The sequence below is a fragment of the Molossus molossus genome, unplaced genomic scaffold (assembly GCF_014108415.1).
Source record: "Molossus molossus isolate mMolMol1 unplaced genomic scaffold, mMolMol1.p scaffold_m16_p_22, whole genome shotgun sequence".
Classification (NCBI taxonomy): Eukaryota; Metazoa; Chordata; class Mammalia; order Chiroptera; family Molossidae; genus Molossus; species Molossus molossus.
The window spans coordinates 33,422,826-33,449,776 of NW_023425358.1; the positions used below are offsets into that span (position 1 = coordinate 33,422,826).

The 26,951-nt window shown below is 50.3% G+C and overlaps 1 protein-coding gene and 1 pseudogene across 4 annotated transcripts in view; both read right to left on the bottom strand.

Annotated features, from left to right (window-relative positions):
• The window catches only part of CUX2 (cut like homeobox 2), a 219,455-nt gene that overhangs the window by 18,393 nt on the left and 174,111 nt on the right, over positions 1-26,951 (bottom strand). For 3 of the 4 annotated variants that reach the window (XM_036277022.1, XM_036277021.1, XM_036277019.1), the window contains 10 exons: positions 13,361-13,495; positions 11,293-11,416; positions 9,824-9,900; positions 8,697-8,763; positions 7,135-7,183; positions 4,807-4,911; positions 986-1,177; positions 850-908; positions 312-360; positions 123-222 (listed from right to left, as the gene is read on the bottom strand). In XM_036277022.1, the coding sequence (XP_036132915.1) occupies positions 123-222; positions 312-360; positions 850-908; positions 986-1,177; positions 4,807-4,911; positions 7,135-7,183; positions 8,697-8,763; positions 9,824-9,900; positions 11,293-11,416; positions 13,361-13,495 (957 nt within the window). The remainder of the gene's footprint in view (positions 1-122; positions 223-311; positions 361-849; positions 909-985; positions 1,178-4,806; positions 4,912-7,134; positions 7,184-8,696; positions 8,764-9,823; positions 9,901-11,292; positions 11,417-13,360; positions 13,496-26,951) is intronic. The other variant, XM_036277020.1, reaches the window with a different exon arrangement.
• Positions 11,597-11,808, bottom strand: LOC118640429 (annotated as a pseudogene).

A 26,951-nucleotide genomic window follows, 5' to 3' on the forward strand; every position in this document is an offset into this window, starting at 1 on the left:
GTGCACCCCCTTCCCCATCACTCTCCTGCCTAAGTGGAAGGCAGTGGTCCATGGGTGTGGGAGGAGCCAGAGACCCATGCAGCCCCGCCTGGCCCTTCAGCCCGAGAACGTCCCTCCCCTACCAGGGCTGGCCAAGAGGCAGGGCTTTTCCAGCAGGAACTTCTGCGCAGGGAAGAAGGCCTCCTTCACCATGAGCAGCGAGTCCTCGGGCTTGGCCAGGCTCTGCGGAGACAAGAGGCGGGGCTGAGAGGGCATGGTTGGTGGCAGGCTCTCAGGGCAGCCGGCCCCGCGGGGAAGGCGGGGACACTCACCTGAGGGAGGCTGCACGTGCTGGAGGCCAGCTTCATGGCTTTGAGGATGCTGCCGGAGAGAGGAGGGAGTGAGGCCCGCCACGTGTCCCCGCTTAGGGAGGCTCGGGAGAGGCCTGTCCGCCGGCCCACCTTCCTGACTGAGCACAACCGCCCTCGCTGCCCCGGACCCTGCATAACGCGGGGCTCGCTGTGACAATGGCTTTAAGGAGTGGGCTGGGGAACGGGCTCCAGTGTCACCAGGAGGGCACTGCGCTAACTGGCTCCCACCCGTGTCCACTTGAGCTTATCTGATCAATGCGTCACCCTACTCTCCCGTCACACCACTGACGACAAGGCTGCCTTGCTTGTTCTCTGATAGGCAGCTCTCGATGGCAAAGGACCAAGCATGACATCCCAGGTACCAGTGGAGAGAAGACAAAGGGTGCCACAAAGTGGAGTGTGGCGGGAGGGAGGAAGGTGATGAACTTTGCCAAGGGCCCGTGGCCCCAGCCAGGGAAGAAGGCTGGGGGTGTCTGTGGAGCCCCACTCTGCATAGTACCTCAGCTCTGTTTTAATTTCTTCATAGTCAGACTGTGCCTGGAGCTTCTCTTCCAGCTTCTGGAGGAGCAAACAAAGACCATGAGGCTGGGCTTCCTTCTGCCCAGAGATGTCCCACCCAGCTCCTGGCTGCCCACCTCGATGGCCTCAGACTTGGCTGTGAGCTGCCGCTCCAGGTCGGCGATCTGGTTGGCGGAGGCCTCCTCCAGCTCCTGCAGAGAGTTCTGGAGGTGCTGCACATCCTTCAGCAGCCGCAGGATCTCCCGATCCTTGGAGGCCAGGGCGGCCTCAAGCCGAGGGCCGGAGCAAAGCGCGAAGTTCACCTTATCCTGAGAACAAAGCAGGCTTTGAGGGGTGGCAGGGCTGGCCTCCCCACCCCGTAGTCCCAAACAAAATGAGAGATTCAGCCCGCCAGTGTGGCTCAGTGGTCGAGCATCAACCCATGTACTGAGAGGTCGCTGGTTCGATTCCTGGTCAGGGCACGTGCCCAGGTTGTAGGCCCAATCCCCAGTGGGGGGCATGCTGGAGGCGGCCAATTGATGTTCTCTTTCATCGATGTTTCTATCTCTCTTCTCCTTTCCTCTCTCTCTCTCTCAAATCAAGAAAGAAAAAAAGATTAAAAAAACAAACAAAATGAGAGATCCATCTGTCTGGTCCTGGTGCTGAGCTCCCCAGAGTGACTCGGCCCCTCTGATAGGCCTGTGGCTTTCCTCTTCCCGCCTCCGAGCCTTTGTTCAGGCTGGACCCACCAGCCTGGATGCCCTTCCCTCTGTACTTGAAAGTAAACAGGCAGGAGGGGAAGTGGGCAGGGAAGGTTTTCTGGAGGGAGATGTATCTAAACTGTGATGAAGTTCAAGAACATGTTAGTGATTTGAAAGATGGTTTGGCAGCACCCGCTGAAGGGGAAACAGGCATGCTTCCATTTGTTGGTATACATGCAGGAGAAATGCAGGCTCCTGGGCACTGAGACACCGGGACCCCAGGAGCCCTCTCTGTGATAGCCCCAAACTGGAAACCTTCTAATGTCTACCAGCAAGAGAATGTGGATAGCCTGTGGTGTATTTCCCACAATGGAATGCTATACGGCAATGAAAATGGATAATCTACAACTACTCCAACACAACATGGATGACTCTCCCAGATACAACATGGAACGAAAGAAGCCAGACACCAAGGGGTGTGTGTGTGTGTGTGTGTGTGTGTGTGTGTGTGATTCAGTTAAGATCAGATACAAACAGGCAAAATCCATCTGTGCTTACAGAGGTCAGGGGAGTAGCCTGTGTGGGAGCAGCAGGGGGCTTCTTGGGGGCTGGGAATGTTCTACTTGATCTAGATGCTGGTTATGGGGTGAGTTCATTCTGAAAAACTCAATGTGCTACACATTTATGATATACACATTTTTCCTTATCCATATTATACTTCAATAAAACATTTGTTAAGAAAAGAATAACAAAAAAAGGAAGTTGTTGGCTGGGTGAGAAAGTGCTACGAATGAGATGCTCCTAGAAGAGGGAACGGCAGAGACAAAGGTCTGGGCTCTAAAACGGTGCAGGATGTTTCCATTCCAAGCAGTAAGACACATAGGTTAGACCTGAGAACTGCAGCGACAGGCCACATTAGGGGTGGTCCTTTCCTTCTCCTAATTTGCCACCAGCCCCAAGCCCCATGCTTCTCTGGGTTTTAGGAAATGGTTCCTTTGTCCCGGATGGAGATGAAGAGGTTGCTGTTTGAGAGAACCCGAAGTCAGGCCAATTTTGAGCTCAGTTACAAATGAATTTAAGAAGCATTACTAAAACAAAACAAAACCAAACAAAACCAAACAAAAACCCACCACTGCCAACCCTGGGTATTCTTCCATGGAGATAAATGACAATTAAAACAGGAAGCGGATGCCATTAACACATCAAGTTAATTAGCATCGAGCACCACTGTTGCTCTCAGAAAAACTCAGCCCCTCTCAAACCAGGGAAGTTCCCTGTGGCTCATTAGCACAGGCATTTGCTGGGTTCCATGGGGGTTAATTAAGAACCATCAGCAAACTCTCTCTTAGGCATCCTCATGAGCTCTTGCTCTCTGTCTCTCTAGTGTTCACTCTGTGTCTGCAGGCACTCAGGCACATGGACACACACACTGCCTCCTGGGACAGAGACACAGGTGGACACCCCTGCAGCCACAGCACACACTGACACACATGCCTGCCTGCTGAATACTAGTGCTTACACGCACACACACAGATACACATAGGCATCAAGGAGACACACTCATATGGACATCATCAGACACACAGACATGCATGTGCAAAACCACACTAATAATCATAATAATAGAAGTAGCATCAAATATTTACTGAGCATAGACTGCACCAAGTACCATTCTAGGTACTTTACATGTAATCCTCTCAATCAATAATCCTATCATGTAGATCTTACTCGTACAGACAAAGAAATTGAGGCACAGTTAGAGTAAACATGTAGTCATTTTCCAAAGGTCACGATTAGACACACATTCCAATATTCAAACAGAAAGACAGACACAGACACACAGGCCTGTGCATCAGAGTCAGGTGAGGTTAAAATTGTGCCTATCACTTCAGGTTCAGGGGTGGAGACAAAGAATCGCCCTGGAGCAGGCCTGGTATCATATAAGGAATCGTGAATCTAAGGCCTTAGATGCAGAGATCTGAAAGTAGGTGGGGCAATTTACATCAGGAACCCAAAGCTTTCTCAGAGAAGAGAGATGGAGTCTCCTGATACATGACACAAGGGTAGGCTGGGGTGGTTCAGACCAAAAGTCTTGGCAGGAAATGACCCTGGGACTGTAAAGGACAAACACATGCTATGTGAACGTACAGTAAAAAATTTTCCCATTAGACAGACCTTAGCCCTGGACTTTAAGAGAATAGCAAGAACTAGCAGCCAGAGTTAATAAATAACCATTATATTGTATAGATAACCATTGCATTGTGCACACCGAAACTGATTGCTCTCGGGCATAACAGCTAACTGCAGATATCCCCTTCTGTACGTGCCTGCTTGCTTGCTCGCAAACCTTTAGCCCAAATTCCTTAACAGGGGCTAAGACAACTATATAAGCAACCCTCCCCCTGAGCTCGGGGCTGCTCTTGCCTCTGCATAGGATGGGACAGTCGCCGTGCGGCTAATAAAGTTCTCTTAATTTGAACCCAGTTCAGAGTCTGAGTCTGGTCTGTCTTGTTGGTCTACAACAGGACCCCAAAGGGACACCAACCAGAAGGAAAGAGAAAGATGCACTGACTAACCAGGCTTAACACAGGGACCTCAGGGTTAGTGATAGAAGACTGACTGGCTCTTTGTAGCAGGTGGCTGTTTGGGAAACCACATTGGAATTAACCTGGCATGTTCTGGGAACCAATGGCTGCGTATGAGCATTAATCTCAGATCCTGGCATGTACTTTTGTCAGCCTGGAAGGATACTGAGAACCAGCTGGATATCACCATAGAGTCCCCTGCATTCACCAGCAGCAACAGCGACACCTGGTGGCAGCCACTAAAACTGCACTGCTGCTCTACTGATCACCTACTGTCCCACCAACTCCTCCTGCCTGCCCTCTTGCTGGGCAGGCATCGGGCAATAGGAATGATCCTCTTTGGTCTGAGTAGGTTCCTGGCATTTTTTGACAACTGGGGGTAAGGGGACTTTCAAAGAAAGATACTGGACTTCCAGTTAATCAAGATATAGGGAAGCTTGAACTTGAAGAGTTAAAACACCTGGAGTTGTATTGTTATCCTTAACTGCTGAAGCAAGTTGTAGTTAATTACGTTTAACTACACAGTGGCGATTAAGATGCTACACCTACTATAAACACACAGAGACCCATACGTCCATGTGCACAATTTCACATAGATACACACGAGCAACCCACAAACTCATGCCCATGGCCTTTCCCAACCCTCCCCTCTGGCTCTCCCACCATCCTTACCCCACCGGGGCCCTGAGGGGAGCAGCAAGCCAGGCGGATGGAGCTGTTCACAGAAGCGAGTTGTTCCCGAAGACTTTCCACCTCCCGCTGGGCAGCCTCAGCTCTCTGGAGAGCAGAATGGGACAAGTGTGGTTAAGAGGGAGGTGAGGCCACACTGGATGTCACCCTGGCCCTCCACCATCTCCCTGAACCATCTCAGGCATGGGCTGGGCAGGCAGGGCTCTGAGGGCCTAGGGTCCTACTTTTTGAGTCTTGGACCCTTGACTTGGCTTTTGGTTCCCCCAGGGTTCCAAGAGGAGTCAAAACATTCCCAATACAAATGGGCAGGAAGAGAGACGCTGTCTTGATGGGACGGGCAAGTTTCCACACACTTCCAGGCCACTCCTGTCTGCCGGGTACATTTCAGATCTATCTGATTAGAAGGCGAGTTTGTCCCCAGTTCCTCTGCCACCCGGTGTGGAATCCTGGATGGAGCATCTGCTGAGGTGGCTTCCCAGCCCACAAGATGTTGAAGGCCCCTGGGCAAGTCACTTGCCCTCCCTGGATCTCAGTTTTCCTTTTGTGAAATGGGGGAAATGAGACACATCTACCACAGAGACGTGTTGAAACACTTCTATATCAGAGAGGCAGTTTACTGAACTGGGTCTTTGGGGATCTCAACTCTTCAAATGTAACCGAGGAAAAAAGCCTGGGAGGAAGCATCTAAATGTTAACAACATAGCCTTGTGGCTTTGGAGAGAAATCTGTACTTTGTTACTTCTTGAGTGTGTGACCTTGAGTAAGAGATTTCGTCTCCCCAGCCTCAGTTTTCCTATCTGCAAAATGGGGATTTTAAAAGCAACTATTTCCTAGAGTTGTTCTGTAAGTAAGTGACTTGTTAAAACACAACTCATTAGGCATCTTAGCTTGGTGCCTGACACATGTGTGTCAATAACTGGTTACCTTTATTAACATCAACATGGTATGTGGGATCTCGAGCCATTACTTAAAAAATTAAAACAGCTGCAGCTTTATTTTTACCCTCAGCGGGTAACACAAGCCATAGTGATTATGTTTAACTTGCACGCTGACCTTGGCAATCAGATGCTCTGCCCACTAACAACACACAGAGACCCACACATCCACGGGCACATTTTGTTTATTTTTTGATGGATTTGTTTATTTATTGGTATCCTGCCTTGTTCCAGAAAAGGTTCAAGTCAGTTTTATTTTGCGTGTGTGTGGTTGTAAATATTTTTGTTTCTGCACAGTTAGGGCTTTCTGAGAAAATCTGACTGAAACTTGGGATCTGGACTAAAAGACAAGCCTTGGAAGACAATTTATGGCCAATGGGCTGGTGAGAGAACTCCAGAGGGAGCTCCAGAGATTTAGCTCCCCCTAACGGTGTGCGTTCACATTCCAAGGGGGAGGAGACCCAGCCTGTGGAGACATCCCCTGGGCTGTAAAACTGGGTTTCCAGGACCAGGCTTATCTTCTCCTGGAGAGAAGCACTTGCCTCCCAGATGCTAAAAGCCAGGGCCCTGCCCTTCCACTCAACATGATACTTAGGAGATAAACTTATCTTCCTCTCTCAGCAGCTCCCTTTCCTATGTAACAACCCAGATTCCTATTTGGGGGCTTCCTCACCTACAGTACCAACTCCGGTGCATGCAGGATGACATCTGGTTTTCATCTCATCACCCCAGGGTCAGAATTAGGGCAAACTGGCATGGTTATTGCTATGTAACTAATAATATATATTTTTTATTGATTTTAGAGAGACAGAAAGGAAGAGAGAGAGAGAAACATCGGTGAGAGAGAACATCGATTGGCTGCCTCCTGCACGCTCCCCACTGGGGATCTGGCCCATAACCTGGGCTTGGAGACAGGCACTTGTGGGCTGGGATCACTGACCACTCTTTTGCTTCTCTCCTCTTGCTGCCCAAAGACACTTGGACAGGCTTCCTGCCTGCTGTGTAGGCTGCCTCCTGGCCTTTGCCCAGGCTGTTCCCTGTCCTGAAATGCCACCCTTCCACAGTTTGGATTAATTTGTCAGGTCTCAGCTCACACCCCTTTCTCCAGGATGTCTTCCCCGATCCCTGACCCTGGGTCAGGTGCCCCTTCCCTGACGGTTGCCGTCTGGATCGTCCTATTTCTAAGTCTTTGGTCTGCACCTTCGCTCTCCCTCCTGAGAACTCAGGGACTGGGTCCCACACATTCCCCAGCCCCAGTGCTCTGCACAGTATGTAGGTCAATAAATATTAATCGAGCGTAGCCCTGTCCTCTCGGCCTGGCCCGAGACCCCCACCACGTGCAAAATGAGCCCCCCCCCAGCACACGTCTCCTCACCTGATTAGCTTTCTCCAGGTTGGTCATGATTAGGCCAACTTCATCTGCCCTGAGACAGAAAGACAAGGTTCTGAGGAAGGGATTCTGGCCATCACCAGGGCCCCTGCCCATCCTGATACCCCCAGCCCCTGCCTGAACCCAAGACTCTTAAAATTGAAGGCTGGGGAGGCTGCCCTCCACCCTTCCTACTGAAGAAACCAGGCTGGGGGTAAGGAACCCAGGCCACGGGGAAATGGGAACGGGGCCTCAGCACTGCACCCTGGCCTCCTCGCCGCCAGGTCCACTCTGAAGCTGCCTGCAGAGCTGAGCCCCCCGCCTCGGCCCCCAACGAGCCTTCCCCCTGGAATGCCTTCCCCAAGAGCACGGGCCTGCGCTTCAAAACCCAGCTCCCAAGTGCCATCCCAGGAGCCCTCTCTCTACTCCCCATGGTGGTCATTCATTTATTTTGCTGCCCTTTTCCCTCCAGCACCTAGGGGGTCAGGACAGGCCTCCTCCACCTTGGTTGCCCCTCTGCCTGGTGTGGGGTGGGGCCACAGGAGGCCTATGGGGAGCATGTGCCCAGAACAGTGTTGGGCATACAGTAAATACTCAGCAGTGTCTGTGAATGACACCAGTCAGTGTCCGCCAGGGCCATGTTCTAACATTTCCTCCAAGACCCAGCACAGCACTGGGTAAATAAGTAGGCACTAAGATAAGTATTTGTGGAATAAGCAATGTCTTAAATGCCGAAGAAACAGTGAGTACAGAGTAATTTAAGTGAAGCACCTGTGTGGCTTTTAGTCACCAAATGCTCCCCACAGGCCCTGAGGGTTAGACTGTGGAAGTGGGAGGGAGACAGCCCCAGGAGGCTGGGGTGAGGTGCAGGTTTCTGCCCAGCAGACTTTGCTCAGCCTGTAACCCAGAACGTCATTTATAGTTTGTGGCACTCAAATGGCACAGCAATGACCAGTGAATAGCTGTGTGTCTCTGGGGGTGGGGAGCAGAGGGTGCTTAATAAAATGGGTACCTCAGGCAGAGTCGGAAAGAGGAGGCATATTTGGAAGAGTCAGAAGGAGGAGGCATGTTTGGGGGAGTCAGAAGGAGGAGGCATGTCTGAGAGGGTCCGAGGCAGGAGGCATGTCTGGGAGGGTCCGAGGCAGGAGGCATGTCTGGGAGGGTCCGAGGGAGGAGGCATGTCTGAGAGGGTCCGAGGCAGGAGGCATGTCTGAGAGGGTCCGAAGGAGGAGGCATGTCTGGGAGGGTCCGAGGCAGGAGGCATGTCTGGGAGGGTCCGAGGCAGGAGGCATGTCTGGGAGGGTCCGAGGGAGGAGGCATGTCTGGGAGGGTCCGAGGGAGGAGGCATGTCTGGGAGGGTCCGAGGGAGGAGGCATGTCTGGGAGGGTCCGAGGGAGGAGGCATATCTGAGAGGGTCCGAGGCAGGAGGCATGATCTGGGAGGGTCCGAGGCAGGAGGCATGTCTGGGAGGGTCCAAGGGAGAAGGCATGTCTGGGAGGGTCCGAGGCAGGAGGCATGTCTGGGAGAGTCCGAGGGAGGAGGTACACCTCAGCAGGGTGTTCACTTACTTGGACGCCGCCTCCTCATCGTATTTCCGCCGCAGCTCCAGCAGCTCTGTCTGCGTGGCCTTCAACGCTAGGAGAAAGTAAAGAGCCAGGGTGAGGCGCCACCCCCAGGGAGGTGGGAGCAGAATGAGGTCTAGGATAATGAGAGAAGGCCTTTCTTTTGGTTAAAACTGGTGACAGGTAGTGAGTTTCTTACCCCTAGAGGGGCTTCAAGCTAGTGGGAGGCACATGGAGTGGCTGGGGTGGGGAGGGCAGATAAGATGACATTCTAAATCTCAGAGGACCCGCCCTGGCCAGTTTGGCTCATTGGTTAGAACGTCAGCCTGCAGACCAGAGTCCCGGGTCCGGTTCCCGCTAAGGGCACGTACCTCGGTTGCAGTTTGTCCCTGGCCCCATTAGGGTCATGTGGGTGGCAACCACTCGGTGTGTCTCTCTCACATCGATGTTTCTCTCTCTCTCCCTTCCTCTCTCCTTCCTGTTCTTAAAAAAATAAATAAATAAACTTCAGAGGACCCTGTCTGTCCCATGGCTTGGGGTATGAGCCCTCTAGCACCCTAGGTCACTCCAGGGTAGACCATCTCCCCAAAGCTCACCCACCCTGAGGTCCAGACCTGAAAAGTGAGGGGGAAAGGGAGGAGTAAGAAAGTCAATGGACACAAGTACGATAAATGAGGGATTTTTCATAAAGTTTCAGATTTTAGATTTCTCTGGAAAAATTGAAGGGATTGGCTACACTGGGCCATAAGGCAGTGGCTGGCTGGTGCTCAGCAGGGGCCACCTCTTTAGATAAGGCTGTATTCTCCAGTTTGCTCCAGACCCCACCCTTCCCTACTGCCTTCCCTAAACAGACCTGCTCGGTTGTGTGCTGGCATGCTGAAGGCCCTATGTTTGCTACCCCTATTTTAATTCTATCTCAGACCTTGTCTCCACAGTAGTATGGCCTCCAGGGACTGGGGCTCAGACCCCTGCTGGGTAATGTAGGTCTCTCCTTCCCCTTCCCAAATTCCCTTCTTGCCTCTCGATTCTGAAACACCTGAGCCTGTGTTCATAGTGTTCCCTCTTCCACCTCCTTCTGGTCTGATAGGGCCAAGGTGCTGTGTGAGGACCAGGGCCACATGCCACATACATACCTGAATGTAGGACCTTGATCTTTTCCTCTGCCTCCCCCAGTCTGGCTGCCAAAGTGATTTGTACTTCTTGAAGGCCCCTGTGGAGAGACCGCCCGCTCACGCCAGTTCTGCTCACACCGGTGTGAACTGGCCTTGCCTGAGCCCCATCCCAGTTTCCTGTTCCCTTGCCCGCTCCCTATAGTCTGCACCTGTCTTAAACACAACACAACACAACACAACACAACACAACACAACACAACACAACACCACACAACACCACACAACACCACACAGCACAACACATGTCCTTAAATCCAACATTCAGGCATTTAGCTGCCCTGCTGTCTTGCTGACAAGTGGCCCCCATTATGGCTGGCCCAGTTAAGATTCTGGCAGCACTTTTTTTGGGGAGGGGGGCCTACAGCAGCCAGCGACCTCATCTCTCTGGGCTTCAGTTTCCTGGTCCACAAAATGGGGTTTCTAATGGGGTCTGCCTCAGTGGGTGCTGGGAAGCATGCTCAGCATGTTTCTCAACGTTGTCAGTTACTATTACTGTCCCGGGGAGGCATTCCCCCCACCCCCCTGGCAGGAGTTTGGGAAGTCCATCCAGCCCATTGGGGCCCAGCCCGGGCGTAATGCAAGCATCTCAGCAGAGAAAAAGAGGCCCGACCTGGACTGGCGAAGGTTTAGGCAAAGCCTGGGCCTTACATCAGATTCAGGAGACCCCTTCCCAAAATACTGTGACGTATTCTGTAGATATGGTTCACACCTACATCAGGTGACATTAGCAAAGGAGGATATTCTCAATAATGTGGGTGGGCCTAATCTAATCAGCTGCAGGTCTTAAGAACAAAATTGAGTTAGAAGCTCTGCCTTGGACTGCAACACACTGACTCCTGCCCGGCAGTTTCCAGCCTGCTGGCCAGCTCCACCAATTCAGACTTACCAGCCCCAACTGTGTGATTTAAGTCCCTGAAATACATCTCTTAATTAATTTTAAAAAATTCTACTGGTGCCCAGCTGCTGTGGCTCGGTGGTTGAGCATCCGACACATGCACCAGGAGGTCACTGGTTTAATTCTTGGTCAGAGCACATGCCCAGGTTGTTGGCCAAATCCCCAATGGGGGGTGTGCAAGAGGCAGCCAATTGATGTTCTCACTCGTCAATGTTTCTACCTCTCTCCCTCTCCCTTCCTTTCTCTCTAAAATCAATAAAGAAAAAAAACTCTACTGGTTCTGTTTCTTTGGAGCACCCGGACTAATAACACCACCTTTACCTTCATTTTTCAGGTGGGGAAGCTGAAGCTCAGAGAGGAGTTGTGACCAGGGCTGGCCACGGAGCTGCCGAGATGGAGCTCAAAAGCAGGCCTGCATCTCCACCTCCAACCTGCATCTGGACTCCCCAGCTGTTCTGAGCGGGGGGGTGACTTTCCTGGCCCCACCCCCAGCCAGGTGGGGCAGCAGAAGCCTGCCCGTTCCTCCCCAACTCACTTTTGTTTCTCAGTCTCATTTCTCTGCAGCAAAGTTTCTGTTAGGAGGGCTTTGCTGGGAATGCCCGGGAGGCGGCTCCCCTCGGTCAGCGTGGGCCCGGCTGGAGATGTCCCCTCTCTCTGCTCTGGAGGAAGAAGATGGAAAAACACCCATTGCTGAGAGCGATGTGACAGCTAGAGCCACTTTCTGCAAATCAGATCGATCAAAAGTGCTGTGAGAAGAATCAATTTCCCAGTGTTGGGGAGAGCGCAGCTGTTGGGACCTGCTGCCACCGAGGTCGGCGGGGTTGCAGCCATGGCCAGCGTGTGTATGAAAGCAAGTTCCTATCATGCCAGCCTCGTGCAGCACACCCAGAGGCTTTCTTTGCCCTCTCAGATCTGTCCCTGCCTTCTTATCTTTCTTTAAAGTCATGGTCAAATAGACACAATACAAAATTTACCATTTTTATTTTATTTATTATTAAACTGAGAAGAACAGATACTATACTTGATCTTAGCCAAAAGGCTGAGAAGTGATTATTATTCTATTACTATTTTTAAAAATTATGTTTTATTGATTTTTTAGAGAGAGAGGAAGGGAGAGGGAGATAGAAACATCAATGAGAGAGAACATCGATCGGCTGCCTCCTGCATGCCCCCTCTGGGGACTGAGCCTGCAACCTGGGCGTGTGCCCTGACCAGGAATTGAACCAGGACCTCTCAGTCCATGGGATGATGCTCAATCCACTGAACCACACCAGCTGGGCTAAATTCACCATTTCTAAAGTGTACAATTCAGTGACATTTAGTATATTCACAATATTGTACAACCGTTACCACTAATTCCAGAACATTGTCACCACCCCAAAAGGAAACCTGTCCCCATCAAGCAGTCACTCAAATTCCGCCCCACTCCCCAGCCCCTGGCAACCACCAGTCCTGCTTTCTGTCTCTATGGATTTAGGTATTGTAGACATTTCACATGAATAGAAGCATAATGTATATCCTTTTGTGACTGAGTTCTTACACTTAACATATTTTCAAGGTCCATCCAGGTTGTAGCATGCAGCAGACCTCCCCTCCTTTTTGTGGCTGAATAATATTCCATTTTTTGGATATGCCACATTTTGTTTTTCTATTCGTCAGTTGATGGACAGTTGGATTGTTCCCACCATCTGGCCATTGTGAATAGTGCTGCTAATAAACATTTTGGTTTGAGCACCTGTTTTTATTCCTTTGGAGTAGGAGCAGAAATGCTGGGCCACAGGGTCACTCCTGCTTTAAACATTTTAATCACAATATATGTATATCTAAACATTATATATTTAGTTCTGATAGTTTCTTGACTTGTCTCATCTGGGGCTGAGACAGTGCTGTTCATCACATCCTGTTTCCCCCTCCTCCTGGCATCACAGCCAGACTACATTTCCCAGCTTCCTTTGAGGCAGGTGTGGCCACATGACTGAGTTTTGGCCAGTAGGGTGTGGCCGGAAGTGATATGTGCACCACTTCTAGGCCAGAACCCGTAAATCTTGGTATGAACCTCCACATTCTTTTTTGGCCTATTGGCTGGTTGTCAACATTCACTGTGATCTGGATGTCACATGTTGAAGATGGCAGGACCACCACAGCCTGAGTCCCTGAGTGACTGTGTGGAGCATCCCCTGTAATTACCCTTCAAATATATTAAGCCTCTGGGATTCGGGGTTGGTCTGTTTCAGCAGAAGTGTACCTTAACCCATCCTGTATTTAAAATGATAAAGTTGAGCCCGGCTGGTGTGGCTCAATGGTTGAGGATCATCCCATGCACCAATAGGTCAGTGGTTCAATTCCCGGTCAGAGCACATGCCCAGGTTGTGGGCCGAATCCCCAGTGGGGGGCATGTAGGAGGCGGCCAATCAGTGTTCTCTCTCATCGATGTCTCTATCTCTCTCCCTCTCTCTCAAATCAATAAAGAAAAAAAATTAAAATAAAATAAAATGATAAAGTTGAATTTCCTGTGCACCCCAACTTCAATGGCAGAGTTTGGCTGCCAAAGATCCACAGACCAGTTTTTTGCTATGGACATCCTGTGAAGGCCTTATCAGTACCTTTAGGGCTGAGAAGCTCGGGGTGTCTCTTCCACGAAGCGTGAAGATCTCGCCGCGGCTGCCCGCTGGGGTTGAAGCTGGGGGGCTGCAGTCTGTCGTCTAGGCTGCGCGTCGCCTCAAATACAGGGACAGGGTCTGCAGAGAGAAAGGACAGGGGTGGCAGGGACCCAGGGGCTGAGGGATGCCCAGGCTGAGTCTGTGGGACCTGGTAGGTCCCTCCATGGAGAGTTAGGGTGGGGGGACAATCTACAAGAGCTGTCTGGAGTTACTCCGATGGCCTTGGGGAGCAACATGGATTTTCTGCTTTATGAGGGAGCAGCCTTTTCCAGGCACCGGCTCAGGGGAATGTGTGCTGTCCCCATGGGCGTGGGTGTCCTGCACAGCTGGGAATAGTAATAGCAATAATAACTGTCACCATAATTGCATTTTCCAAATTCTACGATGCCATCTGTGGCGGCCATGAAACTGTCTTGCATGCTTCCAACCACAGGGAATGTCACTGAGCAAGGACCCTGCTCTGAAATCCTTCAGTCTGAGGCCAGCCTTCCCACAAGCCTTTCCAGACAAGGCTTGAAGGCAGCGAAGATAGAGACAGACCTGCTCCTGGGGACATGGGACTGCTCTGAGGGCACAGGACTCCCCCAAGGCCTTGTCCAGCACATCCTTAGGTTGTATGTGGTCTGGATGCTTCCACCCAGTTCTCCCAGATTCCTCCCCATTTTCCTCCACTTGTGTTTCCTCAACAGCGTCCTTGCACACAGAATCCTTGGGGTGCTTCTCAGTGGACCTTGACTAGTACACCATCATTTTTGACACGCGGGGCAGTGAAATAATGTCTTTCCTGGAAATGCACACCTGAATGTTAGATGCCTCCCCACTTCCCAACAGCTAAAAAGTGAGGAATGTACAGGTCCTTCTGTCTGGAATTGTTCCCTCTCCCACTGTCACCTAGCAAGCACTTCCTTTCTTCAGATCTGGAATCCAGCACCTTTCTTCCAGGTGGCTTTGCCCAATTCCCCACTTAGGCCAGTACTAAGAACACTTGGATAATGCTAGAGATGGGTGTAGCATCTCCCGGGTTACAAAGCCTGTCTGTGGGAACAGGTTCCGTGATGCTCCCAGCATCTGGAGGCTGGCTTGGATCCAACTCATTTTCACAGATGAGAAAACTAAGACTTAGAGAACCAGGTAACTTGCTGAAGAGCGGAGGTGAGATTTGAGTCTGGGTCTCCTTCTCTGATGCCACAAAGGCTTCCTGTCCCAGTGATGTGGACATTTCAACCCCCACAGCCACAGGCGAGTGTCCTGGGAGCCCAGGAAAGCCAAGGCGTCCTCACTCCAGATCAAGGGATCTGGGTCTGGTCCAAAGTCCTTTTAAAGGCATTGGAGCCCTCACTCTTCCTGGGGTCTCCTGCCAGCGTCTGCTTGGCCACTGCTCTTTGCTGGGGGGCAGGAGGATTAAGAGCATGGACCCTGGGGATAGATCCCTGGGTCCTGATCTAACCTATACTTGCTTCTTGGGATTGCTGTGTGACTTTGGCAAAAGATTCTAACTCTCTGTACCTCACCATAAAAGTACCCTCCTCATGGGGCTGTAATGAGGATTCATGCAAAGTGCTCAGTGTGGTACTGGCACTTAGTCAGCTCAGAACCAATGAAAGCCTGTGCTATTCTTGTCTTTCTGAGCTCCAGTCACAATGACCTTCTTTCTCAGTCCCTCAAATACACTTTCCCCTCCCAGAGCCTTTGTACAGGCAGGAGCCTCGGCTAGGAACACCCCGCCCTCACCTCCCCCTTTCAGCTAGTTAATGCTGACTTGTCTGTGCACCTCAAATGCCACTTCTTCCAGGAAGCCTTCCGTGACCAGTCAGTCCTCCAATATGAGCTCTCCCCACTGCCTGTACCCTTCCTTCACAGTGTTCATTTTACTTATAATTTTCATTGATTTGTAAGTCTACCTAACGTACACTAGACTGAAACTTCGCAACAAGGTAGGCACAGGACTGCATGTTTTTGCTCCCTTGCTGGACCCCTTGTGGATGGACACACAGTCTTACCTAATAAATATCTGCTGATGGAAGCAATGAGGTAGTGCCTATACACGGGGCCTTCAGGTCCGGCTGGAACAAGGTCCCTCTCCTCCCGCCTGCTTGTTTAGGTGGCGCGAGGCTCGGACAATGGGTGTTTGTGCCGAGGTAAGCAGGTGCTCGAGAAGGCCGCATCTTTCCTCTGTCAGCACCCCCTGCACACCCCGTCATTAGGCAGGGCCTGCTCAGCAGGGTGTGCCATTATGTCTCCCCGGGCTGATGTAATTATACATTGACATAATTAACCCAGCGAGCGCATTAGGCAGGCCAGCTAAAAATTCATCTATAATTATTTGTTGTGTGCATGCTAATGAGTTCATCTGCACTGCCTTTGTACAACATGGACAAATTAATTTACAAGTCTGGATTTTTTAATAAGTTCAAGGAAACGCTTCCTATTGTGTCCTGGTTTTTGAGAAAGGGAGAAAAAGGCGACGGATGCTTGCCAGGGTCAGGGGAGTTGGATAAACACAGGAGAGTGCTGCCCCGAGCGGGCCACAGCGGGCTGGCTGGTTCCAAGGAGGTGGACAAGATCCAGCTTGTGGCTCGAGTGTGGCTGGCCACAAGCCCGTCCCAGCCACAGCTTACATCCGGGTGATAAAGGATGTCGCCGACCCCATTCCCGGGGTCAGGGACTGACGTTTCATTCCGCTGGGAGGCCCTGCAGGTGGGTGCTGCCTTGTGCACTCTGCCCAGGGCCAGCTGACCTCGGTGGCCTGGAGAGCTGGTGCAGTTGGGTTAGGTAGATAGTCCACACGGGTTCAGTGGGTTCCAAGGCTCTGTCTTTCCCCCTTCATTTGCTGGTAACAGGGTAGAACACAGTGGTTAAGCTCCCAGAATCTAAAGTCCAGCTCTGGGACCGAATCTCTTGGGGCTGGAGTTTCACTTTCCCCTCATAAAGTGAGAAAAGTAGAACAGTGCCCACTTCCCAGAAACTATTATCGGAAAATGAAAAGAGATCCTGTGAGAGGCAGTATGACTTAAGGACCCCGCCTGTAAAATGGGCCACATGTGTAGAGCGAGGCTGCAAAGACCGGGTGGGAGGACGTGTGTAGAGACTGCACAGTGCTGGGCGCACAGCGGGGCTTGGCAGTGCCGACCCTGACCGGAAGCCCTCCCGCTCTGTCTGGGAGCCGGCTGTCTGCATGGTGACCTCCGTGAAATCTCGGGACCGAGTACAGCTCATGTATTCTCATCGGTCCCTGGAAGCCCCAGAATCCAACAACCCTGCTTTGAACTTCACTCTGGGATCCAATGAGTCCATTTAGAAAGTCCCGCCGGGGGGGGGGGGGTGAGGGACGGGACCTATCAGGTTAATCTGTCCAACAACCCTCACGCCAGTGCACGGGTGAAAAAAGTGGGGTCCGGTGACTTCCAGGAAGCCTGCTGGCACTTTGGGAGCAGGGCTGAGATGGCCTGTGGCCTCTTCTTCCCACACTGTGCTGCCTCCTAGCTCTACCACTTGAGGGAGAGCGTGGGGGAGGGCTTCAGATGCCTCAGCCAATGTCAGGCTATGATGAAGCCTCACGGCCAAAGCACTTCAAACATTTTAGAATTCATTCAATCTTCACCACAACACTGTAAGGTGGGGATGTTGTGTCCCTATTTTAGAGATAGGGACACTGAGGCACAGGGAGCGTGTGAAGGTAAAGCCTGGTGAGGTAGATGCTGCTATCCCCATTTTCCAGACAAGGAAGTGAAGGCCCAGAGGAGAGATGCCATGTGCCCGAGGTCACCAGCTCAGAAGTGGCAGAGGTGGGAGTAGAACCCAGGGGACTCTTTGCTGTGGGCCAAGCTGCCTTGAGGGAGGGCAGGGGGATTTCTTACTACTAGGCCAGGAGCACAAGCTCTGTTCTTGGCCTCGCTGCTGGTTTGCTGTGTTATCTTGGACAAAGCACCGGACCTCTCTGGGCTCTGAAATCAAATTCCTACTACAAGTACATCCCCGCCATACAGTTAACGTCGGATGACCTCAGATGGAGTGAAGTGCTGCTGAACGAGCGCTTTGGCCCTGGGCCTATCCCTTAGAGCCAGGATGCTCAGGGAGGGCGACTGTTAAACACCTTCACAGCTGAACTTGACACAAGAGGTGCAAACACTGGGACTTCTCCAAATTCCCAAACCTACCCTCAGATAAAGGGGTTGGGGGCCTGGCTGGACACCTTCGAAGACTCAGTTTCCCTCCCCATCAGGAAAATGGGGATGACAGGAGGACCTACTGCGCAGGGCTATGCAGAGGTTCCAGGAGCACGCTGAGCCCCATGACGGGCTGGCACCAGCAGGCTCTGAGCGTGCGCGGCCTTGTTCTTCTTAATATTATAGGTGCAGCAGTGGAACATCCCGCCCAGCTGGGAGGAGGTGGGGACTGTCAGCTTCCAGGTGCTGCACCTTCGGAGCCACTGCAGCATTCGCTCGAAGGCCACCCTCTCCCAGGCTGCTCCCAGCCAACGGCTGAGCGTGACAGGGGCAGGAGGGTCACTCCTGCTGATGCTGGAACAGGCAACCCGTGTATTATAGACTGTGTTATGTCCCCCCAAATCCGCAAATCGAATCCCTAACCCCTGATGTGACTCTGTTTGGAGATGGGGCCTTTAAAGATGTAATCAGAATTAAATGAGGTCATAAGGGTGGGTGCCACTCTGATAGGACCAGCGTCCTTCAAGAATAAGAAGAGACACCAGAGCGAGGACACAGCAAGAAGGCAGCCACCTGCAGGCCGGGAGGAGAGCGCTCACTGACACCAACCCTGCTGTACCTAGATCCTGCCCTTCCAGCCTCCAAAACTGTGAGAAATACATCTCTGTTGTTTAAGCCCCCCTCCCCGGCCTGTGGCAGCCTGAGTGGACGAGCCTGAGTGGCAGCCTTGGGGCTCCCCGCCAGCCTGGTTAAGCCTTTCTCAGAGCTGCACTGCTGTCTGAGGTTCCTCCTACCCACCCTCGGCCCTTCCCCCCTCCCTTCCCAGCAACACCACCTGAAGGTTCTCCCTGCCTCCTCTTCTTCATTCTAGAAACTGGAAAAGGTCAGGAAATGGATTCTCCCCTAGAGCCTCCAAAGGAGCACAGCCCTGCCGACACCTTGATGACAGTCCGGTGAGATCAATTTTGGCTCGTGGCCTCCAGAACGGTAAGAGAATTCATGTATGTTGTTTTAAGCTACTAAGTTTGTGGTGATTTGTTACAGCAGCAATAGGAAACTAATACAGTTTCTAACACAGCCATTTGTTCGTCAGTACATTTTTACTGAACACCTACTACGTGTTGGACACCATTTCTGCAGTTGCCAAATACGTGCTGAGCACCTGCTGTGTGCTGGGGAGTTTCTGGGCCTGGAGGTCGAGCAGTGAATAAGTGGAAATTCCTGCCTCCGTGGGGCTGACATTCTAAAGGGGAGAGATAGACAAAGGACAAAGAAACCGATGGCAGTAAGGGGGCCGAGAGGAAAAATAAAGCAGGGCTGGGGGAGACAGTGTTTGGAGGGAACTGGTGCTGACTGAGGCCTCGAGGAGGAGGTTACGTTTGAGCAGAGTCCGAAGGAGATGAGGGGCCAGCAGGGGAACAAGAGAAAATAATCTGGATGCAGGAAATACCAGGAAAAATAGCCCGTCACACCAACAAGGGTGGCAGATCCTTCTGAGTTACTGTCCCAGAAGCACAACTTAGCTCAATCTTCATGACACCTGACCCATTTTACAGATGAGGACCCGGGTGACTTTTGGGGCTGGCTTCACCTCCCTTTCCCGGAGACCAATCTGGGCACAGCTGCCAGGGGTGGTGGTTGGGTTCAGAGCAGGCTCTGCCCTCCAAACACTTATTTCTGGTTTTCTTCTCTGATAGTCCTGCACCCATCCATCCTGGAGCAGATGGGACACCACCCCCATGGCTGGGGCATGGGGCGGATGAGACCCGCACCCAGTATCTTGAATCAAAAGCTCCAGGGACCTCACATTTCTTCACAACCATCCCCCACATACGCCGGGCCCTTTACATATATCATATCCCATTTAATCATCAAAAAAACCACATGAGAGAGGACTATTATCCCCATTTTCCAGATGAGAAAACAGGCCCAGCAAAGGGAAGCTGCTTGCTCAAGGTCACAGAGCTAGAAAAAGGCAGAGCTGGATCTGAACCTAGCATGGCCCAATGCCAGATGCTGGCATACTCACGTCACAACTTCCGCTGCAACTCCCTGCCTCTGAAAGATGACCAGCTTAGCGTCTGTCCTTGTGTTTTTGTGACTTACATATATTTTAAAGAAGTACTGTGTTTCACTACTGCAAATAGATAATCAGTGTCCTGTATCATAAACAGAAGTGCTTTAACCCTAAAAATAAACACAAAGAAAAAACCAAACAAGAAAACTGACGTTATTAAATTCTACTTAGATGCTGTTGCCTGCCCAAGGCCTTGAGCCTGAAGCCAGCTCCCCTGTGGTCAAAAGGGGAGACTCACAGGTGTGAAAGATGCTCTAGCACCTGACTGAGACATCGCCTAGGAGGAAGCAGAAAGGTGACACCAGGCACATGATGTGTTCAAAGTTCCAGTGTTGTGCCAGGTACACCGAGGCTGCTCCATATGCCAAGTGACCCCGCTTGGGGAAGTGCTGGGTCCTGTGGAGTCCCCAGACTCCAAAAGTGACCCATGTGCCCCTCGAGTGTCTGGCAAGCCTCATATCCCGATGTCAGGAGAAGTGACATCCCTGCGACTCCTCGTCTGGAGCCAGGGAGCCCAGGCTTCTGCTGGCTCAGCACTTCCCAGAGACCTTTCAGCCAAGACCCGTGGCTGCCCGAGCCATGAAAGGGACTTAAGTTTCCCCCACTTCACTCCTGCAACACACAGACAGTCGATATATGGACCAGGGCAGCGGCAGAGGGAATCAAACAGCCTGAGATCCAGCCTTAATAAAACCACCTAAAACAGGGGACCCCAAATCAGAAGTGTTTGACTACAACAAATCTCTCGGATTAATTGAGCACGTTGGCAGACACGGAAGATCAAATAGGAACCATCGGAGGTGGCAGGTCCTGGCGGGCGTGCGGGGAGGGGAGCATCGTCGGGAGGCAGAGTGCCTTTGTCTTACAGCCATCACCCTGCTCTTTATGCATAAACTGCTTAATAAAATGACTAATTCATTTTGGTTACGTTGGATCTAAACCCCTAGAGAATACTGCCAACGAATTTATAATATTTTAATACCACACCAGGCTTTCCGAAGGCACTGTCGGAAGAGATGGGTAAAACATCATCTATTCCATCTTACGCCACTAGCTGATGCTGTTGGTGTTTTTTAAAAAAGGGCCTACAGGGTTCGGGGGGTGGGAGGAGAGTCAAGAATCTAGGAGAAGCTGTCTCATTCCTCCCACTGTGTCCATCTGAAGGAAGTAGCATTCAGAGCTTTTTTAGGAAAGATGGAACTGTAAAGGCTGTCCGAGAGGCTGTTCAGAAACACATATATGCAGAAGTATGCATGCGCCCCTCCAAAATACTTTGAGACAGAAGCCTTCTCCCATCTGGGCCCCAGCTCTGGGCTCCTGTGTGGGTGGGAGGCTCAGGCTATCAATGGCGGTGGCAGCAGTGAGAATAACTTTGATCCTTTCATCTTAGTTTTCTACAGCAGATGGGGTGTGGATTCCGTACACACAGCTGCGAGCTATGTGCCCGCCCACCTTTTCTTCTCTCCACTGCCAGAGATGGTTGCTTCGGGAGGTCGCCTGGCTTACGCATGGACAGAGAGGCTGAAGGTCTTTCTTCTTGGCACTGGGTGGTGATGGTAATCATAACACCAACTATAACAATGATAGCCACTGTTTACTGAGCATTTACTATGTGCCAGATACTTAGCTAAGGACTTTACACTCTTCACCTCGTTTAATCCTTCCAGAGGTACCAGCGGGTAAGTGTGCTTTTCCAGAAGGGCATTCAGAGGCTCAGAGAGGCAGAGACTGTTACTCAAGGTCACCCAGCCAATTAGCAGCAGAGCTAGGACTCGGCCCGGGTCCGCTGTAATAAAAGTAAAGTTCCCCTATATTGAGCGGCACTGAAAGTTCCAGGGGGGCAGAAAGAGCATCTGTTTTGCTCAGTATTGTGCCTCTGGTGTTGAGCAGAGCGGCTGGCAAACAACAGGTGCTCAGTATCTGTTGAATGGATTGCATGGGGCTACTACTCTGTGCCGGGCACCATGCTAAGTATTCTCCAGTCTCAGACTCTACTTAGGTGAGATCATTATCCATATTTTACAAGTGGGGAAACTGAGGCTCAGAGAAGCCCAGTGTGTTATGGGATGCAAAACGGCAGAACGGAGAACGGCCCCACTCTGCAGAAGGGCCCTTCAGCCTGGGGTCCGGTTAGTGCTCCTCCTGGCATCACTCTGCCCCCTGGACTGGACCTCTGTAACTCTGTTTCCCCTCAACAAAGTGACCCATTCTGAAGTCCAGGCTTCAGAGCCCTGGCCAGGAGGACCAGGATCTTGGTTAGTGAAGGTTAACTTGTTGCCCCTCTGGGTAACACATCTGCATTTCAGCAAAGGGCTCATCTTCTCAACCCAGAACCTCTCAGCCTACTGGCAACAAAGACCCTTAGCTGTTTTTCACTCATCAGAACTCAAATCTCCAATGGTTTTTTCCAAACCCTTTCAATTTTTTTTTTAATCTTCACCCGAGGATATTTTTCCATTTATCTTCAGATACAGGGGGAGGGAGAGAGAGGGAGGGAAGGAGAGAGAAAGAGAGAGAGAAAAAGAGAGAGAGACATCAATGTGAGAGAGACACATCAACTGGTTGCCTCCCGCATGACCTTGACCAGGGCCAGGGACCAAACCGTAACCAAGGTACATGCCCTTGACTGGAATAGAACCCGTGACTCTTTGGTCTGTGGGCCGATGGTCTAACTGCTGAGCCAAACAGGCCAGGGCGAAACCCTTTCAATTTTTTAATTAATCTTGATTCTGGGTTAGGAGCCAAGGATCTAGATTCAGGTTCCACTACCTCTCTGCTGTGTGACTGTGGATAAGTAGCTTGACCTCTCTGCATGTGTATCCCCTCAGTTACACAGTGGGGACAGGATGGCAGCACCTACCTCCAAGAGGGCTGTGGGTGTCAGTGAACCTGTTCCTGGAAGGGACTGAGTACACTGACCAACCTATAGGCAACACCCCGGAAACAGTCCAAGAAGGACGGCAGCTCATGCTTTAAAACCAATTCAAAGGCCGCCCTTGCCGAGTCTCCTCCTCCAGTCACCCCTCCTTGCAGCCCTTTTTCTGCTGTGTGTCTGGCTGTCCACAGGGCTCACAGCACATAGTAGGTGCTTAGAGAACAAGCTGATGAAAAGCCATAGCCGAATGCCTGTCCTCCCTTCTGAAAGAAAACAACTGTTTATTGAGCATATACTGGGTCCCAGCATGCCAAACGCTTTGATTTAATCCTCTCTCACATCAACCAGGAGTAGTAAAATTTAGATGGGCGGCCACGGGAAAAGGGCACTTCTGACAGAGGGAATGGCATGGGCAAAGGTGTGGCAGGAAATGGTGGGGCAATGCCTTCACTAAGCTTTTCCTTTTTATGGGTTACATACTCTTTTATATTATCCTTCGGTGCTCCCCTGACCCCTAACAGTACCAACTGAGCAGAGGCATATGTGGGACGAAGGGAAGGAGGTGAGGACAGGCAGGCAGTTTCTCATACTAAAACCCATTACTTCCTACACCTGTGAAGGTGGCTCATCCACTAGGTGGCGGTAGAACTAGTCATTTGGGACAAATGAAAAGCTAAATTCTTAACCTCCCTCACTACTTCCACTAATATATATTTCAGATGGTTCAAAGATTCAAATTCTTACAAATTAAGATCATAAAAGTTCTAAATAAACCTATAACTTTGAGCTGAGAAGAGGCTTTTAAAATATGACATGAAATCCAGAAGCCATAAAGCAAAGGTTTAATAAAATTTCATACTTTCTGCAAACATTTTTATTTTTATTTTTATTTATTTATTTATTTTTATCCTCACCTGAGGACATTTTTTCTATTTTTTGTTCAGGTAGAGTGGGAGGGAGAGAGAGGAACAGAGAGAGAGAGAGAAACATCAATATGAAAGGGACACATCGAGTGGCTGCCACCCGCACAACCGACCAGGGCCGGGGACAAACTGCAACCGAGGTACATGCCCTTAGCGGGAACCGAACCCGGGTCTCTCCGGACCGCAGGCCGACGCTCTAACCGCTGAGCCAAACCGGCCAGGGCTGCAAACATTTTTTGAATGCCTGCTATACACCATATACAAGAGACATAAACAAAGTTAAGAAATAAAAGGCAAACCAGGGGAGAAGACAGAAAACACATTTACCAGGACAAAGGTTAATATCTCTAATATATGAATAACATCTACAAATCAATAAGAAAGAGATCTCTCTGATAGAAAAATAGTCTAAGGATACATGAACCAATGGTTCATAACATACAAAAAGATATTTAGTGTAACTAATAAATGAAGGAGTGCAAAATAAATCAAAGAGAAAAAAAATTTGTATTCTTTCTGACCACTGATCCTGAATTTGTGGTCAATACATGGCTACAATATTTTTTTCTTTCCAAGTTTTCTCCCTTGTCCTGTGAACTACAGAACAGAACCGGTAAGTTGTGCTCCTGAGCACCCTGAATGCCCAGTGTTGGAGAGGGGGTTCTGTAAATCACAACACAGCCATATAAGAGAGTGTTACACACAATGAACCAAAGTTACTCAGGATTTTTATCCACACAGGGAAATACGGATGCTCAGGTTGGGTGAAAGGAAGCAGGATGCAAAATGGTCCATGTGGAATGAACGACCATTTTGAAAAAGTATATGGGAAAAAGATCAGAAAAAAACAACAACAAAATATTCCTGCTGCTTTTCTAGTAGGTAGCTTTCCCATCTTTCTACTCCATTTTCTGAATTTGACAGTGTGCATACATGCCTTTTATAATTGGGGAGAAAAATTTAAAAATCCCCAAATATAAAGCATTTTTCTATTCTAGACTCAGGAACCCTGTTGGCTAAACCGTTCACTTTAATTTATTTTCTTTACTGATTTTAGAGAGAGAAGAAGGGAGAGGGAGAGATAGAAAACTGAAGAGAGAGAAGATCAATTGGCTGCCTCCTGCACGCCCCCAACTTGGGATTTGGCCCACAACCTGGGCATGTGTCCTGACCGGGAATCGAACCGGCAACCTCTTGGTGCATGGGTCGACGCTCAACCACTGAGCCACACCGGCCAGGCAAAACTGCCCACTTTACATCTTTAATAAATGACAGAACCTTGTGAAGCCGACAGCAAACACTTAAACCCTGTAACTTATCCCCTGATGTCAGCTTTGCAATCGGCTACTGATTATTAAACCCTCCAAATACATCAAATCCTCAGGTCACCTTATGATTAGGTTCTATTATTATCCCTCTGCTAAAGACACAGAAACCAGAGCTCAGAGAGGTTCAGGACCTGCCCAAGGTCACACAGCTAGAAAACACCAAGGTGACAATCCCACCAACTGTGTCTGCCACTGTAGCTCAAGCACCTGAGCTGACCAACCTTTTGCCTCCCGAAAGGGCAGCAGGAAGAGAAACGCCTGTCAGGAGTTGCCATCTCCTGCACCGGATTTTTAAAGACCGAAGTAAAGCAGTAACAACATCTTGGGGCACTCACCTCTCTCGTCTTCTCTCTTCAGCAATGTTCCTCACCCTGCCCTCTGACTCGCTCTTTGCTTGTTTTGATTTTTTTTCTTGTCTTTCTTTTTGCTTTTAACTAATCACTTAGTTAACAAGTTAGCTTTCTGGAGCATGGGTCTGTTCCTGGTGACTCTATGAGTGTGATAAAGAAATCAGCCGGCGCTGATACAGAAGTCAGAAAGGTTTAAATCAAATCATCCTCCACAACAATGACATTAATTATGCTTTTAACACGTTTTACTGCTTTTTTTTCTCACTTCACGCCACATCTGTGTGAACAATATCCAAAAGATTTACGGTTTTCTTTCGTAATTACAGACATACAGGCTGCACACTTATCAAAATACTTGCTGAGCAATCATGCTATATCGCATTCTCTGCCAAAGATTTGTGTTGGCAGCAGTCATTCAAAACAAAAATGTTGAATCAGGACTTGTGTGGTTTTGTGGGGCGGGGGTAGGGGGAGAAGTATTTCGACAAATAATTTGCCTGTCAAGAAATATAAAAACAGGAGAGTGCATCCTGGCAAATTTTCCAGGAGTGTTATTTTTATGGAGGGGGTTGGGCCGTGTGTGTGGGGAAGACAGTGAGCAGGGGAGTTCTGAGAACCAAAAACACATCTGACATTTGGTTCTTGTGTCTGAGGATAAAATTTAATGAGAACAAAAATATGTCTTTCTAATTCCCCCAAGAAATCATTAAAACATTTTGTTATTCTTAAATGTCTCGGAATGAATTAGAGCCCCTAAAGGGGCTGTTCATATGGTCCGTCTCCATCAGTTAAGGCTCCTCGTTCTCTAACTCCGTGACAGCTGGGGACATACGTTTCCCCTGTCCCTCCATTTCTGCGGAGGGAGTTGGGAAATCAGATGCGTGGAGTCAGCACCAGGCTTGGAACAACCCTTTGGGGAGAGGGCAAGAGGGCACAAGGACATTCTGGAAAGTTCCTGCCTATCTCGGGAGCTCTCAAGGCCCCTGGCTGGCACTAGTCCTAGCCCTGTGATTGTGGGCCTTATCTCCAGGAAGATGAGGGTCCCATAGTGAACCCCAGAAATGATGCCTCTTTTCTAAGTGGGAGCTGTAAGCCCCTCATCTCCAAGTACTAGAATGGTTGGCATTCCCCTGGGTTTGTGACAACAGGTTGGTCATTTGAGCAATGATCTGGTCACCTCTGCCACCAGAACGCAAGCTCCCTGAGGGCTGGGCCCTGGTCTGGATTGGTGAGCTCATGGTCATGTTCCCAGTGTCTAGCAGGTGCCAGGCACACAGCAGGCACTCAGTAAAGGCTATCTGAGTAAATAAACACACAGCAAGCAGAGGGCTCTAGTTGAAAAAGTACCTTTTTGTTCAAAGAACCCTTCCTCCCCTTTCTGCATCTGAGTCGTACTTCCACTCCATTCACCGAACAGTGATTAGGTGCCTACTGTATACCGGGTTCTGGGTATACAAATTTAGTATGACTCAGTCCCAGACTTGGAGAATTTTACTTCTCCTAGGGATGCCAGCTACACGTATGAAGATGACAGTAGCCGACACTACAAGTACTACTATGTGCCATGTGCACTGAAGGCTCCTACAACCACATGAGGCAGGTTCTCATATTCCCAATTTATAGAAGAGGAGGCTGACGCTCAGGGAGGTGAATTAATTAATCCGCAGTCACCCAGTGCGGAAGTGGTGAGGCTGGATTCCAACCTGGGTCTTGCCCGGAGCCTGGAAACACAAGGCTGCATCAGTGCTGCCCCCTGGTGCTACAGATGAGGTACTATGGGGCCCAGTGAAGGAGCCTGGCTTGAGGACTCCTAGG